The sequence below is a fragment of the Hyla sarda genome, chromosome 4, assembly GCF_029499605.1.
Source record: "Hyla sarda isolate aHylSar1 chromosome 4, aHylSar1.hap1, whole genome shotgun sequence".
In the NCBI taxonomy this organism is placed as follows: Eukaryota; Metazoa; Chordata; class Amphibia; order Anura; family Hylidae; genus Hyla; species Hyla sarda.
The window spans coordinates 211790988-211811723 of NC_079192.1; the positions used below are offsets into that span (position 1 = coordinate 211790988).

General features: G+C 42.8%; 1 protein-coding gene across 1 annotated transcript in view; it reads left to right on the plus strand.

The window, feature by feature from the left end:
• The window catches only part of HGF (hepatocyte growth factor), a 196585-nt gene that overhangs the window by 39630 nt on the left and 136219 nt on the right, over positions 1-20736 (plus strand). Inside the window, exons 2-3 of the mRNA XM_056573419.1 lie at positions 17310-17475; positions 19576-19688. Of these exons, the coding sequence (XP_056429394.1) occupies positions 17310-17475; positions 19576-19688 (279 nt within the window). The remainder of the gene's footprint in view (positions 1-17309; positions 17476-19575; positions 19689-20736) is intronic.

The following is a 20736-nucleotide window of genomic DNA, read 5'->3' on the forward strand; positions in this document are numbered from 1 at the left end:
GACACATTTTCAAATTTAAATTGAAGATTTATGTAGCTAGAGCTACCATAACAATTTTAGTTAATGTCCCAGCAGCATGATGAGACCATAGGGCCTCACAATTCCTAAGATCAAAAGATACATTTTTTTAATTTGCTACCATAAATATTTTTTAGGTAATGTCCCAGCAGCATGATGAGACCACAGGGCCTCACAATTCCTAAGATTAAAATTTTAATTGAAGATTTATGGTAGATAGTTCTACCATAATTTTCTTTAGGTAAAGTCCCAGCAGCATGAAGAGACCACATGGCAGCAAAATGACAAAGTCTGCAGGTGTTACCAGCATGAAGAGACTAAATGTGGCAGAATGACCAAGCCTGGAGGTGGAAGCAGCAAGAGGAGACCATATGGTGAAAGAATGACACAGCCTGGAGGTGGCAGCAGCTTGACCAGACGAAAGGGCCTCACAATTTAAAAGATCAAATATATTTTTTTAAATTGCATGTGGCCATGTTAATATCCTCAGGATACTTAATAAAAAAAATGCCACACTGCAGAGTAGCTGATTTTCCCCCCAACAGTCCGCACTGACTGACTGCTACTGCCACCCACTCCAGGGACCCCTGTTCCACTACCTCCCTGGCAGGTAGGCTGCCGTGAAGCAGGTGATTTACCCAGGGAATGTTTGGCTCCAGACTTCCCACTGCTGCCACTATGCTGAAATTCAACCATGCTACCACCTTGCTGGCTCAACTGCTGCCTCAAGGGCAACCTGCCACCCTCTTTTCCTGATGATGAAGCCCCTTCTGCACCTGGCTCCCACCTGGCTTCATCATCATCGAGTTGTGTCAGCACATCACTGATGTCCTCCTCAGGTTTCTCAACACTGTGTGCTTCAAGAGCCTTAACACCACCTACCACATCACTCTCCTCATCCCTACTTGTCTGCATGGGAACAGCATAGGACAGAGGCAATTGGAGGACAGAGACTGCTCCCAGGCCATGCCAACTGATGGTTGTGTCTGAGGAACCCACCGAATGTTGACTGGGGGTGTCAGATGTCACTTTTGATGAATTGGATAACCGAGTTAACCAGTCAATGACAGCAGTTGGGCTGCTGCTTGAGACACGACCGCTAGCTGATACCGAGAGATCAGGCCTCTCGCTGCGACTCCTGCTGCCACTCGCCCCTAGTTTGCTGCGACCACTGCCTGCACCTGATGAACTTAGGCCTCTGCCACTCCTCTGTGCACGTCCTGGCACTTCTCTGCCTGACATACTTAGTGCGTATATGAAGGGAGTCCAATACGCTTCACTATGCTTAAAACAGTATTTGTCTAGAACAGCAGCCGGTGTGTACTTTTGGCTGGCCTTTCACAGTAACTAGGACCTTAAGACTTGAACAGACACAAAATGGTACAACACTTAGATGTACATATGTGGTATGCACTTATGATGGAAGTTCAATGCACTCCAGTACACTTTAAACAGTATTTGTCTACAACACCAGCAGGTGTGTACTTTTGGCTGGCCTTTCGCAGTTTCTCACTCCCTTCCCTTTAAGTGCATCTAGGCTGTACTTGGGCTTGAGGTGAATCACTGCTGTAATACACCCAAACATGCACTTTCTCTCTCACTCTCTCTCTTTTCTATATCAGTGCTTGAAGGCTGGACTTGGGCTTGAGGTGAATCGCTGCTGGCAGCCTGCTGTAATACACCAACAGGTGCACTAGCTCTCTCCCTTTCCAATCTGTGCTTGTAGGCTGGACTTGGGCTTAAGGAGAATAGCTGCTTACAGCCTGCTGTAATACACCCACAGGTGAACGTTCTCTCTCAATCTCTCTCCCTTCCCTATCAGTGCTTGTAGGTTGAAATTTGGTTTGAGGTGAATCGCTGGTGTAAAAATGCTTTTCTGTGTCTCTCTCTGTCCCTTTCTCTCTGCAATAGAATGCCAGAGTCAGTGGCCAAATGATGGCTGCTGTTCTTATATAGGGCTGTGACACAGGGGTGGCTGGCTGCTGATAGGCTGCATGCTGCATGTGATTCAGGGTCATCCTGCCGACCCTTGTTCCCGCCTTCCCATGATTCCTCTCCCCATGTCCTGACATGTGGATCCGCCATTTTAACCCCTTAAGGAGTCAGGGTTTTTCCGTTTTTGCACTTTCGTTTTTTCCTCCTTACCTTTTAAAAATCATAACCCTTTCAATTTTCCACCCAAAAATCCATATTATGGCTTATTTTTTGCATCGCCAATTCTACTTTGCAGTGACATTAGTCATTTTACCAAAAAATGCACGACGAAACAGAAAAAAAAATCATTGTGCGACAAAATTGAAAAAAAAAAGCCATTTTGTAACTTTTGGGGGCTTCCGTTTCTACGCAGTGCATATTTCGGTAAAAATTACACCTTATCATTATTCTGTAGGTCCATACGGTTGAAAATGATACCCTACTTGTATAGGTTTGATTTTGTCGCACTTCTGGAAAAAATCATAACTACATGCAGGAAAATGTATACGTTTAAAAATGTCATTTTCTGACCCCTATAACTTTTTTATTTTTCCACGTACGGGGCGGTATGAGGACTCATGTTTTGCGCCGTGATCTGAAGTTTTTATCGGTATGATTTTTGTTTTGATCGGACTTTTTGCCATTGACCTTACGGCTTAATTAATGATATATTTTTATAGTTCGGATATTTACGCACGCGGCGATACCACATATGTTTATTTTTATTTTTTTTACACTGTTTTATTGTTTTTATGGGAAAAGGGGGGTGATTCAAACTTTTATTAGGGAAGGGGTTAAATGACCTTTATTAACACTTTTTTTTTTACTTTTTTTTGCAGTGTTATAGGTCCCATAGGGACCTATAACACTGCACACACTGATCTCCTATGCTGATCACTGGCGATTTCACCGCGGCGGTCCCGAACAGCCCGACTGAGCAGCCGGGTCACTTTCAGTTTCACTTTAGAAGCGGCGGTCAGCTTTGACCGCTGCTTTTAAAGGGTTAATACCGCACATCGCCGCGATCGGCGATGTGTGGTATTAGCCGCGGGTCCCGGCCGTTGATTAGCGCCGGGACTGACGCGATATGATGCGGGATCGAGGCGCGATCCCGCTTCATATCGCGGGAGCCGGCGCAGGACGTAAATATACGTCCTGCGTCGTTAAGGGGTTAAATGCCCTGGAGCCTGGACCGCAATCGTAGTGAATCCTTCTCTTCTCAGGCTAAGTTTCCAATTGTTTTTTTTTTTTCTGGCAGTTTTTGAGCCAAAGTCAGAATTGGATCCATAAGGAAGAAGAAGTCCTTCCTTTATATGTCCTATTCCTTTTGAATACACTTCTGGCTTTGGCTCAAAAACTGCAGTGGCATTATTCCAAAAACTGCCAGAAAAAAAACCAAGTGGAAACTTAGCCTAAAGAACTGCCTTACATAGAACTGTTAATACAATACTAAGAGGATTTATTTCTCTCCAAGTGATTTATCATACATTTGTTTATATTGAACGGTTGTTTTGACCATTTATCAAGCAAAGTAAAATTATTTTCCAAGTTCCAAACCCCTCCAGAAGTATTAACCTTATTGCACTTTTTTTTGTTAATGGCAAATAGGCAAACCTTACCTACCAAATCTTCTCCTATGTCAAATACAATCATATTAAAAAGAATAACACCCAGTGCAGAACCTTGTGGTTACTAGTCTGTTCATCATTAAAGGGGCACTCCGGTGGAAAACTTGCCAGAAAGTTAAACAGATTGGTAAATTACTTCTATTAAAAAATCTTAATCCTTTCAGTACTTATTAGCTGCTGAATACTAAAGAGGAAATCCTTTTCTTTTTGGAACACAGATCATGACCGCAGTGCTCTCTACTGACACCTCTGTCTATTTTAAGAACTGTCCAGAGTAGGAGAAAATCCCCATAGAAAACATATGCTGCTCTGGACATTTCCTAAAATGGACAGAGATGTCAGCAGAGAGCACTGTGGTCATGATGTCAGCAGAGAGCACTGTGTTCCAAAAAGAATAAAATTTCCTCTGTAGTATTCAGCAGCTAATAAGCACTGGAAGGATTAAGATTTTTTATTTATAGAAGTAATTTACAAATCTGCTTAACTTTCTGGCACCAGTAGATTTAAAAAAAAAGTTTTCCACCAGAGTATATCTTTAATAGCAATCTTCTGAACCCAATCGTTCAGCAAACTATAAATATACTGAACTATCAAGGGGTTAAGTCCAACTTTCAATCAGTCCTTTATATATGAGCTCTTGATGTGGAACTGTACCAAAGGCTTTGCTGAAAAGGCTTTACTGAAATAGCGATAGTAGACATATGTAATAATGAGATTAGTCTGACATGATCTGCTGTCAGTAAAGTCATGTTGTTTTGGGTCAAACAAGTTGTTGGCTTTTAGATGTTTATGTATCCTGTTTTTTTAACATTTTTATAGTATAGTGGATTACTCATTATTATCACTGTGCTGCCAAGAAGTAAGCAGTCTTTTAGAGGCAATTATTATTATTAATATATATATATATATATATATATATATATATATATATATATTTTTTTTTTTTTTTTTTTTTTTTTTTAATCGCTATAATAATTATCCTATCAGGTTAAGCCAAATTGCTGACAATGAAAGTTACTAGCCAGTTCACCCATATTATTTAAACCATAGGGAAAACTAAATGATAATGATCAGAAACAATGTTACATAATACAGAATATGCATCATTTTCATTTTGATAAGTTCAGAATGTCTCCCTATTTCACCAGAACATGAGCAATACAAAAAAAAAAACTTAATGTGAAGCGTGTCTACAAAAGGTCATTTAATAAATAATGCAGTGATCCTATGTTTACCATATTGATCATAACCATGGGATAACTTAGTTAAACCCATTGGGTTTACATGTAGTATTTTGGTCAGTACATAGTAGGCCTACGAAGGAAATATTTGTATCTTTTTCTGTGTTTTGGACCCACTTCTGGTTTTGCTTAAAAATATTGGTAAATTCTGAGCAAAATATTGTGTGTTGACCAAGCCTGATACCTAAACCTCTGTCTAAGGGTCCGTTCACACTACGGAATTCCCCTGGAATTCCACAAGCGGAACTCCGCGAGCAGAATTCCGTAGTGTGAACGTAACATTAGTGTGAAGGGGTCTCCGTGAGACTCTTTCACACTGCTGAATTTCAGCGGCGGACAATTCCGCTGCTGAAATTGTTCTGCGCAAACAAATAACATGTTCATTCTTTGTGCGGATTCTGCGAGCACTGCATAGCCGTCAATGGTGATGGCTCAGTGCCCCGCAGCACTAGGGCCAAAGCATCACCGCGGCGGCCGCCAGGCAGAATCTCCGCTCGCGGAATTCAGCAAGCAGAGATTCCACAGTGTGAACGCACCCTTAGATTGCTTGTTTTCATACAAAATGTTTTATGTTTAAAGCACAATGTATTGTAGTTCTAAATTAAAGATATAACAGTGATTAAACTTTATGAAAGGACATCTTATTCATTTTATAATTATTTGAATCTACAACACTTAAAGAGGTTATCCACTATAAGGTGATTACACAGTAGTACTTACCTGCCAGACAGTAATGGACATTCTTAGTAAGAATCAGCACTTGTTTTGGGGCTAAATGGCTGTGTTTTGAGATCGCCACAATGCTAAGGTTATCTTTTTGTGAAATCGCTATTTCCTGTTGGAAATCCCTCCGTCAAACTATAAGTCCCATAATACTTTATACCACCAACAAAATCGGGTACTGTATTAATGCCATAATTGGTCACCTACAATCACTAATGCCAACACAAAAAACAATTATGTAAAAATAAGTATTTTATCAAACATATATTAGAAAAAGACATTAAAGACATTAAAAATCATAGCAGAAAATATTAAAATAAAGGCACTGAAATAACAGGTACAGATGAGTAGAGATGGCATGGATGGCATATATACATGGAGTACAGGGTATATGAATCCAAAAAGAAACTATCTCTCAAAAAAGAAATATAAGAGATATATTGATATGACCACAAGTGGGTTGTAACAAAAGAGTACAACAGACATAGATGTAGAAGCATGAAAGTGACCAAAACAGCTAAACTTCTAATGGAAAAGAGCTGAAAATAACAGGACCTCCTGCCATGTATGCTGCCCGATACCTTACCACCTCAAACCCCAATGTACATTTTGCTTGTGCTTCCTCAGGGGGCGTGTCTCATAGTCCCATAATACCTTGTTTGTAAGTGTGAGGTCACTTTTCTCCCTACCACACACCAGCCACCCCACCCATTGCAGCACACCTGAGCTGCCTTCCATGCTTTTCTGTAAACAATAGACCACTGTTTTTTAACCAGGGTGCCTCCAGCTGTTGCAAAGCTACAATTTACTGCAGAATAATCTCCCTCCCACCCAGCGGTCGCTCCACTCATTGAAGCAGGACAGGCTCCCTGTCATCACCTGTCTAGTGATGTAATGTCTTGGGCCGCACTGCAAACTTGGAAAACATGAGACAACTCATTTTGTAAGATGTTAAAAAAAACATTGTGGAAAGGATGACATATGAATTGTGAGACCATCATCACATACAGATACAGACACTATATTATGAACTACACTAACTTAACAGCCCCTGTAGCATAGTCAAAAAAAAAAAAAAAAACTTTAAGAAAGCTTAACAATATTAATCGGTGGTTCACGGGTATTAATAGTCAACATGAGAGAAAACATTGCAAATAGTAAGAATAAAAAGAGGAAAGGCAATCCCGGGAACACTTTATTTTCTGTTGCTCTCCAAGGCTTCCTGAAATGTCAATCAAACATATCATTGTGGCCAGACTTCATAGAATCCCACTGGGGCCTTTGCCATATACAGAAGTGTGTTCAGTATGATATAGAAACCACTTACTCATTTCTATTATGATATGAGTTCTTTGATGCATTGTCATTGTAAAACTTTTAACCCCTTAGGACTGGCTTATTCTTGACAATCAGCACCGAGTGATGGTCTCTTTTGATTGTTTAATTGGTGCATCCCAAGAGCTATGCCTTTTCAATTTTTTAATAAAGCTGTGTGAGGTCTTGTTTATTGTGTGCGATGAATTGTAGTTTTTATTGGCAAAATTTCAAGGTACATGCAACTTATTAAGTTTTATTAATTCTTTTGGTGGGCAATTAAAAAACTGCATTCCATTAATTTTTATGATTACAGAGGCGAGCCTGTATTATTCCATCTATACCAAATTTATATTGTTTCTCTAATTGAAGAACAAAACCATGTTTTTTTAAAAAGTGTGTTCCAAGACTCATAACTTTTTTTTTACATTTCAGTCAACAAAACCAAATTGGCCATATTATGGCTGCTTCTGCTTCTTCTCTTGGCTGAGGTGTATTTTTTAAACTGTTTTTGTGTACATATAATTTATTGTATGTATTGTTATAAGTGATACAGTTTAAATTTATGATCTTCATTTCTGAAAGTAACTACAATTGCACTATTTCTATCTATTTGGCAATACATTTAGAGAAAAGCCCACAGGTCATCTGTCAGGGGCATGACCTAATAGGAGGATGCCCCGGGTAAATCTGAGGGTCCTTACAGTCATTCTCCACATTGGCTTATAGATAAAGGTTCTAGATAGGAAATACCCATCAATAAACTACAATTTATCAAAAGTAGTAAACATGTGAACCCCTTATTATAGTCAGAATCCCAATATTACAAATCATTGAATATTTGTAGTGTATAATTTTGTCTTTGGTTACTCTAATGTTTGAAATAAGAATAGAGAAAGTTGTTATCACCGCATCCTATTTCCTCATAAACAGTACATTATTTTAATGAAGCTATTAGAGATGAGTGAACTTTTCAAAAATTCGATTCGGACGATTCGCCGAATTTTCCCGAAAAGTTTGTTTCAATCCAAATTTATTTGCGGTAAATCGATATTAAAAAAGGCTATTTCTAGCCTATATACAGCCTCTATAGGTGTATAGAACATTTTGCTGTGTCCTAAAACGCATATGGAGTGTGCTGGGGGTAGTGAAATATATACAGCAGTTCAGAAGACTCTATAATGCAGGACGGTGGACCACCAAAAGACATTCTTCTCAAAAATAATAAACCACACAATGTTTGAAATTTGGTTAAAAAAAATTGTTACATGTGTGTAAGCGCATCTGTCTCCAAAAAATCAGATCATAAAAGGATTCTAATCGCGAAAAATGATTAAGCAGAGTTAATCCCTCTCCATATATATATATATATATATATATATATATATATATATATATATATATTATTTATTTTTTTTTGCATTAAAAAATCACACGCAACAAGCGTTCCATTGTGTAACGGTTAGCATTCTGCAAAATTAAATTTTATTACTGATAAAATTATCAGTAAATTTAACAATAACACTACCCAAGAGTGTTTAATTACCCCATACATTGCACCAGGGGCAGTCAGGAGTAGGCCTCAGCAGTACCCAAGAGGCTTTAATAACCCCTTACCTTGCCCGATCAATTGCGAGATCGAGCAATAACAGGTGTGTTATGGCCTCAGATGTCCTGGGCCGCACTAGCGCTCCACTGAACAGATTAGCATGTCTCTATCTTTCAAGGACAGGTGCGTGTTGCATGCTGAAACCAGTTCGTGATAGGGATCTGGGATTGCAATTATTTAACCTTAAAACGAGGAATTACCAGTAAGTGAGGGTCATAAGCTGGCATTGATTAAATCCCTGCCCTTTGTACACACCGCACGTCGCTATAAGCAATTGGATTAGTTAATGAGTTAGTTAGTGAGGTCTTCGGATCGGCCCAGGCGGGGTAGGAGAAGGCCCTGGCATAGCGCCAAGAATTTAACGATCATTGTTTAAATTTGCATTAAGCATGTATTTAGCTACTGCTAAACATGCAAAAATGTAAGGCCAGAGGCACCAGGGAGGCAAATAGTTCCTGAAAGACACAGAAGGAGTCTGGATCATGCATTTGCAGTACCCAAGAGGTTTTCATAACCCCTTACATTTAAAGATCAATGTTTACATTTGCATTAAGCATGTATTTAGCTACTGCTAAACTTTAAAAAATTATAGGTCCAAGGCCTGAGGCACCAGGGAGGCAAGTAGTTTGTGAAAGACACAGAATGAGTCTGGAGCAGTCATTCGCAGTACCCAAGAGGGTTTTCATAACCCCTTACATTTAAAGATCAATGTTGACATTAAATTAAGCATGTATTTAGCTACTGCTAAACTTCATAAAATTATAGGCCCAAGGCCAAAAGCATCAGTTTTCCCCATATTAGGAGCATAGTTGTCTCCCAGATTAGGCAGCATAGATGTCACCCAGATTAGGCAGCATAGATGTCCCTGTTACGCCGAGCGCTCCGGGTCCCTGCTCCTCCCCGGAGCGCTCGCGGCGTTCTCCTCTCTGCAGCGCCCGGTCAGACCCACTGACCGGGAGTGCTGAACTGTCACTGCCGGCGGGGATGCGATTCGCATAGCGGGTCGCATCCCAATATACTTACCTGTCCCGTTCCCCGGGTGTCACGTCCTGGCTCGCGCCGCTCCGCTATCTAGGGAACGCGCGCGCCGGCTCTCTAAGATTTAAAGGGCCAGTGCACCACTAATTGGTGCCTGGCCCAATCAGTGTAATTGCTCCCATCTGCTCCATGCCTATCAAACCTCACTTCCCCTTCCCAGCATTGCCGGATCTTGTTGCCTTGTGCCAGTGAAAGCGTTTTGTGTATGTCCCAAGCCTGTGTTCCAGACCTTCTGCTGTTGCCCCTGACTACGACCCTTTCTGCCTGCCCTGACCTTCTGCTACGTCTGACCTCGCCTCTGTCTAGTCCTCTTGTCCCACGCCACTCTCAGCAGTCAGTGAGGTTGAGCCGTTACGGGTGGACACGACCTGGTTGCTACCGCTGCAGCAAGACCATCCCACTTTGCGGCGGGCTCTGGTGAATACCAGTAGCAACTTAGAACCGGTCCATTGGTATGGTCCACGCCAATGCCTCTCTGACACAAAGGATCCACCTCCAGCCTGTCGAATCCTGACAGTAGATCCGGCCGTGGATCCCGCTGCCAAGTCTCGCTGACCTATCCACGGTGGTCACCCAGCAATCCCAACAGATCGTCCAACAAATTTGATGGGAACTCTAAACTCTGCCGTGGTTTCCTGTCTCAATGTTCCCTACACTTGGAGATGTTGTCGGACTAATTTCCCACAGAACGGTCTAAGGTGGCTTTCGTGGTCAGTCTCCTGTCTGGAAAGGCCTTGTCATGGGCCACACCGCTCTGGGACCGCAATGATCCTGTCACTGCCACTGTCCAGTCCTTCTTCGCTGAAGTTCGTAGTGTCTTCGAGGAGCCAGCCCGGGCCTCCTCTGCCTCACTTCCCCTTCCCAGCATTGCCGGATCTTTTTGCCTTGTGCCAGTGAAAGCGTTTTGTGTATGTGCTAAGCCTGTTTGCTACCGCCGCAGCAAGACTATCCCGCTTTGCGGCGGGCTCTGGTGAATACCAGTAGCAACTTAGAACCGGTCCATCGGTACGGTCCACGCCAATCCCTCTCTGACACAGAGGATCCACCTCCAGCCTGCCGAATCCTGACAGTCCCCCACATTAGGAGCATACTTGTCCCCCAGAGTAGGCAGCATAGATGTTCCCCAGATTAGGAGCATACTTGTCCCCCAGATTAGGCAGCATAAATGTCCACCAGATTAGGAGTTTAGTTGTCACCCAGATTAGGAGCATAGTTGTCCCCCAGATAAGGAGCATAGTTTTCCCCCAGATTAGGCAGCATAGATGTCACCCAGATTAGGCAGCATAGATGTCCCCCAGATAAGGAGCATACTTGTCCCCCAGATTAGGCAGCATAGATGTCCACCAGATTAGGCAGCATAGATGTCCCCCAGATTAGGAGCATAGTTGTCCCCCCAGATTAGGCAGCATAGATGTCACCCAGATTATACAGCATAGATGTCCCCCACATTAGGAGCAAACTTGTCCACCAGAGTAGGCAGCATAGATGTCCCCCAGATTAGGAGCATACTTGTCCCCCAGATTGGGCAGCATAGTAGATGTCCACCAGATTAGGATCTTAGTTGTCCCCCAGATTAGGAGCATAGTTGTCCCCCAGATTAGGCAGCATAGATGTCACCCAGATTAGGAGCATAGTTGTCCCCCAGATTAGGCAGCATAGTTGTCCCCCAATCGGCGCGGGCCGGTCAGAGCCAATCAAAGGGCTGTATGTGGCAAGCGGGCCGTACAATGCCCAGGTCTGCCCCAGAGGGTTTCATAACCAACCACAATAGAGAAAATTTTGTTGTAGGAGCATGGTCAATCTACTCAGACCCATCTGTCATCTGGTGGCTGGAAATCCTGGCTGATCCATCCCTGATTCATCTTGACAAACCTCAGTCTCTCCACATTTTTAGTGGACAGACGAGTTCGCCTTGGGGTGACTATGGCCCCGGCCACACTAAACACCCACTCTAATGGCACACTACTGGCCGGGCAGGACAGCTTTTCCAGGGCAAACTCCGCTAGTTGCGGCCATAAATCGAGTTTGGCTGCCCAGAAGTCCAGCGGATCTTCAACGGTTGTTGGCAGGGTCATGTCGAGGTAAGCCACCACCTGCTGGTTCAGGTCCTGCTCCATGTCCACCTGCTGATGATGAGTAGCTTCACTATGCGGCTGAAGGAAGCTACTCATCAGCGACTGTAGACTCAGGCTGCTGCTGATTGAGCTGGTATTGCTCCTGCCACCCCTCCCCTCCCCAGCAGCCGTGGCAGTGGAAGGTGAGGGCAGAGGGCCCCCCGAGTCAGACCTGCGAGTGGATGGACCATGTGGCCGATAGACTACGTAGAAGCTCCCTGAAGTAGGTCAGTTTGTCCTTCCTCTCAGTGGGTGTAAAAAAGGCCCCCATTCTGGGCCGGTAGCAAGGGTCTAATAAGGTGGAGATCCATAAGTCATTGTGCTGACGAATTTTGACAATTCGGGGGTCACTACGCAAGCAACTCAGAATGCATCGTGCCATTTGTGACAGTGACTTGCTGGGACTACCTGCCTATATCTCCACTGCATACTGCCAGGGTGTGTCTGGGTCCTCTGTCTCGCCTCCCTCGTAATAACCCTCCAGCTCCTCTGGCTGCTCCTGCTCCTCCTCTCCTGTCCAATGACCAGAAACACCGACCATCTCATCCACCGTAAACTGTGCTCCGCTCTGCCCCTCATCATCCTCCTCCAGTTCATCCCCCACATGACTCATGTAGCCTTCTGATGTAGGCGCAATGTCTCCATTGCCGTGACCAGCCATGTTTTCAATAATTTTTTGGAGTAAATGTAGGAGTGGAATTACGTCGTTCATGGCGTAATTCGAGCGACTAACAAAAAATGTGGCTTCCTCAAAGGGCCTCAGCAAACGGCAGGTGTCACGTACGAGCTGCCACTCGCTCACATTGAAGTTACACAGGGGAGTACTCCTATCTGCTTGTATCATCAAAAAATCTGTGATGGCTTTTCTTTGTTCGTATAGTCTGTCCAACATATGGAGGGTGGAATTCCAACGGATGGAAACATCACAAATGAAACTATGTTGTGGGATACCGTTCTGACGCTGCAGCTCAAGCAAAGTGTGCTTGGCGGTGTACGAGTGGCTGAAGTGCATGTACAGTTTCCTTGCCATTGTCAGGACATCTTGCAAATTGGGTGAAGACTTGATGAACTTCTTGACAACCAGATTCAACACGTGTGCCAAGCAGAGTGAATGGTTCACACTTCCTTGTCGCAGCGTGGCCACAATGTTCTTCCCATTGTCGGTCACCATGGTTCCCATTTCTAGATTTCGTGGAGTAAGCCATACTCGGATTTCTTCCCTAATGAACTTTAGCAGTTCCTCCCCTGTGTGACTCCGTTCGCCAAGGCAAACCATGTGAAGGATGGCTTGACTCCGCTGTGCCCTACACACGTGGTACGATGAAGGGCCACCGAGATTTGGACGTGCAGTGGAGGCCGAGGACACGGGGGAGAAGGAGGAAGAGCACACTGTAAAAGGACCAACTGCCTGGGAGCGAGAGCGTGGAGGAGGAAGCGGTGTGACCTGTCCAAGTTGCTGTTGTGGCTGTGCAGGAACAATATTTACCCAGTGGGCCGTAAAAGATATGTATTGTCCCTGACCGTAGTTACAGCTCCACACGTCGGCGCTGCCGTGCACTTTTGACCACACCGACAGGCTCAAGGACTGGCCCACCTTCTCTTGTACAAACTTATGCAGGGCTAGTACTGCCTTCTTCGCAAAGAAATTACGGCTTGGGACTCTCCACCTCGGCTCAGCACAAGCCATCAATTCCCTGAAAGCTGCAGAGTCCACCAGTTAGAAAGGGAGGGACTGCAACACCAGCAACTTGAACAGGAGCACATTCAACTTCTGCGCCGTTGATTGAGTGGGTGCATACTGTTGTCTCTTGGACATGGCTTCGCCGATCGATTGTTGGCGAAATGGCTGACTAGCGGAAGAAGCCGGAGCGCAAGAAGGAGGGTTTGACACAACGCTCCCTTTGGCTGAGGTGGTGGAGCCTTGGCTGTATGACGGAGGGAGCGGATGGCCACTGGGTGATGCGGCAGGCTGGACCACTACATCGGAGCCACGGTTATCCCAGGCCGCTTTATGGGGGCGAATCATGTGTTTACGCAGGGCCATGGTGCCGAGATTGGGACCCTGGCCACTCTTCACTTTCTGCCGACAGATTTTGCATGTGACTACGCTAAGGTCCTCCGGATTCTTTATGAAGAACAACCACACCGCAGAGTAGCTGATTTTCCCACCCGCAGTCCACACTATTTCACTGCTATTGGCGCCGTCTCCAGGAACCCCTGTTCCACTACCTCCCTGAATGGTAGCTTGCCGCGAAGCAGGTGGTCTCCCCCTGGCAAGTTTGGCTCCTAAATTTCCACTATTGCCACCACCATGCTGATTGCCAACCGTGCTACCGCCTTGCTGCCTCATAGACAAAGAGCAAATCTCTTCTCCTGATGATGATGAAGCCCCGGCTTCTGCACCCGGCTCCCAATTGCGATCGGCTTCATCATCATCAAAAGATGTGTGCACGTCACTGATGTCCTCCTCGTGTTCCACAACAGTGTCTGCCTCAGGACCCTGAACAATTGAAACACCGCCTCCCACGTCACTCTCCGCATCACTACTTGGCCGCCTTGCGGAGCAAGCGACGCATGTCTTCTCACATTCTTGGCTGCCCATTAGCTTCTGACTGTCCTTTATTACATCGTCCTCACTAAATAGTGGAGCTGAATCCAAAGCATGAGATACTTCTTTGGGAGAGGGAACAGCATAGGACAAAGGCAATGGGATTACGGGGACTGCTCCCAGGCCATGCCAACTGAGGGTTGTGTCTGAGGAACCCACCGACTCTTGACTGGGCTTGTCAGATGTTGCTTGTGATGATGGGGATGAGTGAGGAAACCAATTGACGAGGAGAGATGGATCGACGACACGACCTCTGGGTGTTAACGGGAGCTCAGGCCTATTGCTGCGACTCCTGCTGCCACTCGCCCCAAGTCTGCTGCCAACTCTGCCTGACGTATGTAGGCCTCTGCCCCTTCTCTGTGCACATCCTGGCACTTCCCTGCCTGACATACTTAGTGCATTTATGAGGGTATAGAACAGCAGCAGGCGATTACTTACGGCTGTCCTTTCAAAGTATATAGGCCCTAGACAAAATAACAGTTACTAAATAGTACACTCCTTTGTTGTATGTATGCCCTTTGCAATGATGAGCGCACTGGTATGCGTATTTCTACGCAGAAAAAAAACACTTTTTTTGTTGTATACACCAGCCGGTGTATACTAATGTGTGGAATAGCATTGAATTTAGCACAGAGACAGAAATACAGGTACTAAATAGTACACTACTTGGTTGTATGTATGCCCTTTGCAATGATGAGCGCACTGTTAAGCATATTTGTACGCAGGAAAAACTTTTTTTTTCTTTCATACACCGGCAGGTGTATAACATGTAGTATAACACTTAACCCCTTAAGGACCAAGGACGTACCGGTACGTCCTTGGTCCTGCTCTCCTGATATAACGCGGGGTTACACAGTAACCCCGCGTCATATCACGGCGGGCCCGGCATTATAGTGAAGCCGGGACCCGCCTCTAATAGCGCGCAGCGCCGATCGCGCTCAGACGTGCTCAGAGCGGCTAAAAGCGAAACCGAAAGTTGCCGGCTGACAGGACAGCGGGAGGGCCCCTACCTGCCTCCTCGCTGTCCGATCGCCGAATGACTGCTCAGTGCCTGAGATCCAGGCATGAGCAGTCATGCGGCAGAATCGTTGATCAATGGTTTCTTATGAGAAACCAGTGATCAATGATGAAGATCAGTGTGTGCAGTGTTATAGGTCCCTATGGGACCTATAACACTGCATAAAAAAGTGAAAAAAAAAAGTGAATAAAGATCATTTAACTCCTCCCCTATTAAAAGTTTGAATCACCCCCCTTTTCCAATAAAAAAAAAACCACAGTGTAAATAAAAATAAAAATAAACATATATGGTATCACCGCGTGGGGAAATGTCCGAATTATAATAATATATAATTAATTAAACCGCTCGGTCAACGGCGTGCGCGCAAAAAAATTCCAAAGTCCAAAATAGTGCATTTTTGGTCACTTTTTATATCATTTAAAAATGAATAAAAAGCGATCAATAAGTTCTATCAATGCAAAAATGGTACCGTTAAAAACTTCAGATCACGGCGCAAAAAATGAGCCCTCATACCGCCCCATACACGCAAAAATGAAAAAGTTATAGGGGTCAGAAGATGACAATTTTAAACATATTAATTTTCCTGCATGTAGTTATGATTTTTTCCAGAAGTCCGACAAAATCAAACCTATATAAGTAGGGTATCATTTTAATCGTATGGACCTACAGAATAAAGATAATGTGTCATTTTTACCGAAAAATGTACTACGTAGAAACAGAAGCCCCCAAATTTACAAAACTGCGTTTTTTTTCAATTTTGTCGCACAATGATTTTTTTTTCCGTTTCACCGTAGATTTTTTGGGCAAAATGACTGATGTCATTACAAAGTAGAATTGGTGGCACAAAAATAAGCCATCATATGGATTTTTAGGTGCAAAATTGAAAGAGTTATGATTTTTTAAAAGCAAAGAGCAAAAAACGAAAATGCAAAAATGGAAAAAACCCCGGTCCTTAAGGGGTTAATTTAGCACAGAGACAGAAAAAAAGGTAGTATATGGTACGCTATTTGCTTGTATGTAAGCCCTTTGCAATGATAAGGCCATTGAAAAAGCGTATTTGTACGCAGGAAAAACTTTTTTTTTTCTTTCATACACCGGCAGGTGTTCAACGTGTGGTATAACACTGAATTTAGCACAGAGACAGAGTAACAGGTCAGTAACCTGTCCACACTAATATGACTTATTTCTGAACAGCAGCAGGACCCAACTGGGCAGAACCACAGATTTTTTTTTTACAGGGATTAAACCCTAAATTGCACTCTGTCACACAATTGTGAGAATCAGATTTGTGGAGCAACAGAAAAAAAACTAAATTGGGCTGAAAAAAGAGGAGATTAGATGCTCCATACAGGTAAAACAGCTGTGAGATCTATGACGCAGGTGACTGCTATGCAGCACCTCTATGCCTGCTATATGGAGTAAGGAGAATACAAGGTTTTGCTAGAATCGTTCTTGGTCAGAACTGCAGCAACACTGTGCCCTGTGTCTTTCCCTAATGCTGATGTCACCGCTGCATATATGCTGTATAACGCCGTTGTATGCAATCAGCACACAGACGTGCAGTCACTTCCTTTCCCTATCTTGTGCATAGGAGAAATGAAGAGAGGCAAGATGGCCGCCGATTATATAGGGCTGTTACATCACAGGGGTCAGTGAACACTGATAGGCTGCATCTCACATGTGATTCAGGGTCAGCCCGCCTACCTTCATTTCCGCCACTGTTTCCCGCCCTCCCATAATCCCCGGCCCCATGTACTCACATGTGGATCCGCCATCTTAGGTCTCCAATAGCCTGGAACGCTGTAAAATGGAGTTTAATGAAGCGATTTGCGCGATAGAATCGCGGTGATATTCGTATTCGTTGCAAATCAAATTTTTCCTGAAATTCGTAACGAATTCGGGTTCGTCAACTTCGATTCGCTCATCTCTAGAAGCTATATAAGGAACAATAAATATTTACAAGTTATGTAGCTTGGTAACAACTTGGAACTGAGACCAGTGCAATATTTTCTTTTCTTCCACAGAGGGCAGGATAAGAAAACGCAATAACCTGCATGACTACACAAAGACTTCAGACACTACTTTAATACGAATCAACAAGGAGCTTAAGATAAAAACTAAAATATTGAACACAACAGAGAATTGTGCCAAAAGATGCAGTCGAAATAAAGGGCTAGCCTTTACTTGCAAGTAAGTAGACAATTTCTACTAACACAAATACTATTTGATATTGATATTGTACCTCACCCTTCTTTGTGTGGGAACTTCACAGTGCTTCAAAGTGTTACTTTGGAAATGCCAATATTTCTTTATTTTTTATGTTCATCTGCTAAACATATGTAGGCTTGGCCGCATGCACTCCAGGCTTGACTTTCATCAATTGTCTGGTAAATGTAAAAAGTATTTGTTGTGTTGTTCAGTAATGGTTTAAACAACCCTGACTAAAGGTACATAATCTTGCTTGCACCAACTACATTTTAAAATTCCTATACACACACATATATATATATATATATATATATATATATATATATATATATGTCTGTATATATATATATATATATATATATATATATATATATATATACATATTAGGTCCATCTAGTCATGGACTCCACAATCCCCCATGTCCTGTGGTATTTTGCACCACAAGATTAGTTGCAGATCCTTGTGTGCAGAAAGTTGTGAAATTGTTACTTGTTTCACTAGGATATACCTAAGATGCTCAAAGAAGTTGCAATCTATGGAATTAGTTAATACTTTGAATTCTTTGTCCAGTTCTACAAACTGTTTGCCAACTAGTTTGTGGTAGGACAGGGCACATTATTCTGCTAAAAGAGGTCACTTCCATTAGAGATACCATTGCCATGATGGAGAATACTTAGTCTGCAACACATTTAAGATAGGTAGTATGCATCAAAGTAACATCCACATGAATGCTAGGACCCAATGTATCTCAACAGAACATTACCCAGAGCATTGCACTGCTTCCATGGTGTGCCTTTTCTCATAGTTCATCCTGATGAAATCTCTTCTCTAGGCTAATAGTGAACATATTCCTGACTGTAGACATGATGTAAATGATAATGGAATTCACCAAAACTGCCTACCTTTTTCCATTGATTCACATCTGCTGGTGTTCATCTGCAGCTACACAATGCCACATGCTCAAGCTGTAATACTCTGTGTTCTGATACTTTCTATCATTGCCACATTAACTTTTCAGAATTTTTTAGCTTTTGTTCCCTACACATTATTAAATCTTGAGCATTTTTGGGAAGTACAGCATACTGCATACTATAAAAACCCAACAAGACCTTCCATATTTAAAATGCTCTGACCTAACCGCCTAGCCATTATAAGTTGTCCCTCGACTAAGTAACTCAGCTCCTTACACCCATTTCCCCTGCTTTCATGATATCAGAACTTTACTTTCTGCTTCATATATCCCATCCCTAACAGGTGCCTTTGGCTGATCGGTGTATAAATACTGTTCAGCAACTATTTCTAAAGCTACCCATGAATTTCATATAGGGTTTTTATCCAGCTTTATCAAAGCAGAACAAGGTAGATTCTGGCTAGTTACAACTCCTGCAAAAACGATATTGGAAGCTATTTTATTGAAAACAATAAGTGGAAATAAAAGTACAAAATGGCTTTAGGTACAAGCCAATCCATTTACAGATATGGTTTATTTTTCCTGTATAGACAAATAGATAGATGTACAGATATTTTTAATAAACTATTTCCCTTTGATACAATAAATGTCTAAGGATCTGTGAAGTGAACACTGTAATATTCTGAAATAGCAGGTTCCATACTACAGGCCTTTGAACTGCTGTCAATACATTAGAACACTGCAATTTGCGTAGTGTAAAAGATTAATCTTAAGTGAAATTAGGACAGAAACCTAAGAACATAATAATCCAGGCATACTATACTTACTCTTGAACTCCCACGAGTTACTCCATGAAGCATGTCATGACATTACTATACTATAGGTAGAAGCATGCAGGCGTTTCACTAAATTTGACCCACTCAATGCGATTGTACTGTGAAGGGCTGAATACTGTATTTGTGCTGCATAATTATGATGAATGCTGGTGCATCAAACACAGTCAAAGTCTTTGATAAACCAATGCGCCCCTATACAGTTAACAATGTAATGAGTCTGTCTACATTCTTTCTTTACTGCCAATGTATTTGATTGACGCACAAAGACTGTGGTTTGCTAGAGTGGTATTAAAAGAAATCTATGTTTAATGCTAATAAATGCATTATTCTCTCCAGGGCGTTTGCTTTTGATAAAAACATAAAGAGATGCCACTGGTTCTCTTTCAATAGCTTGTCAACAGGAATAAAGAAGAAACTAGATCATGCATTTGATCTTTTTGAAAAGAAAGGTAACATTTATTCTTATGAAATACTTTAAACAAAAGAAAAACTTCAGTAAATGCTGTTTATTGTAGTTGCATGTGTAATTACATACATTTATGGTTGTTTTTTTGGGGAATAATTTTGTATCCAACATAATGTCTTCATAATAAATGAATACAGTGGTAACAAATAAACAGTGAATTCAACTAGAGAAAGAAAAAAAAAAACAGACATGATCACACATCCACAACATGCACCTTGATCTAATGCTTCTCAGCAATATTTATTAAACTAACAGGTCGTAAGTGTACTTTATGATCAATAAGTGCAAGCCAGCTAGCCACGTCACGGCCACCTGTAAGTAGCGGGCCCCTAACATCCCTAGCATAACATGGTGCAGCACTGAGCGGCGACCACCACCACCCCACCACCAGTGCACACAGGGGGAACGACCCACTGGCAGAGCAACCCCAATGTCACTCAAACCAGTCCCTGTGCCATGCCTCCCCATTGACACTGCGTCGGGGCAGCAGTCGATGCCACACAGCACTGCACCAGGGTTAACACATGTAAAAAGCTCACTCACCATGTGTTCCCAGCCAGAGACTGGGGTGCCGGCAGAAAAGAATAGGGCCCTATTGCAGCTTCCTGCTAATTTATATAGGCCTGGGCTGAGAGGGAGGGGCAGAGTGCTGACCAAGTGAAAACAAAAAAAAGAGTGGGATAGAAAACACAATGTGAATTCAACTAGAAAAAAAAAGCAGACATGGTCGCACATCCACAACATGCACCTTGATCTAAAGCTTCTCAGCAACATTTATTAAACTAACAGGTCATTAGTGTACTTTATGATCATGAAGTGCAAGCCTGCTAGCCTTGTCATGGCCACTTGTAGGTAGCGGGTCCCTAACATCCATAGCCTAGCAAATAAATAAATAGATTCAGTATTCTCTGTTGTTTTGAAAAATATTAACACATTTAAAGATTACATATACGTTTATGAAAAGGCTTATATGTGTTTATGTTTGGTGCTATGAGTGATACAGCAATCTTAAAAAAAGAGGGGTGTCCTGC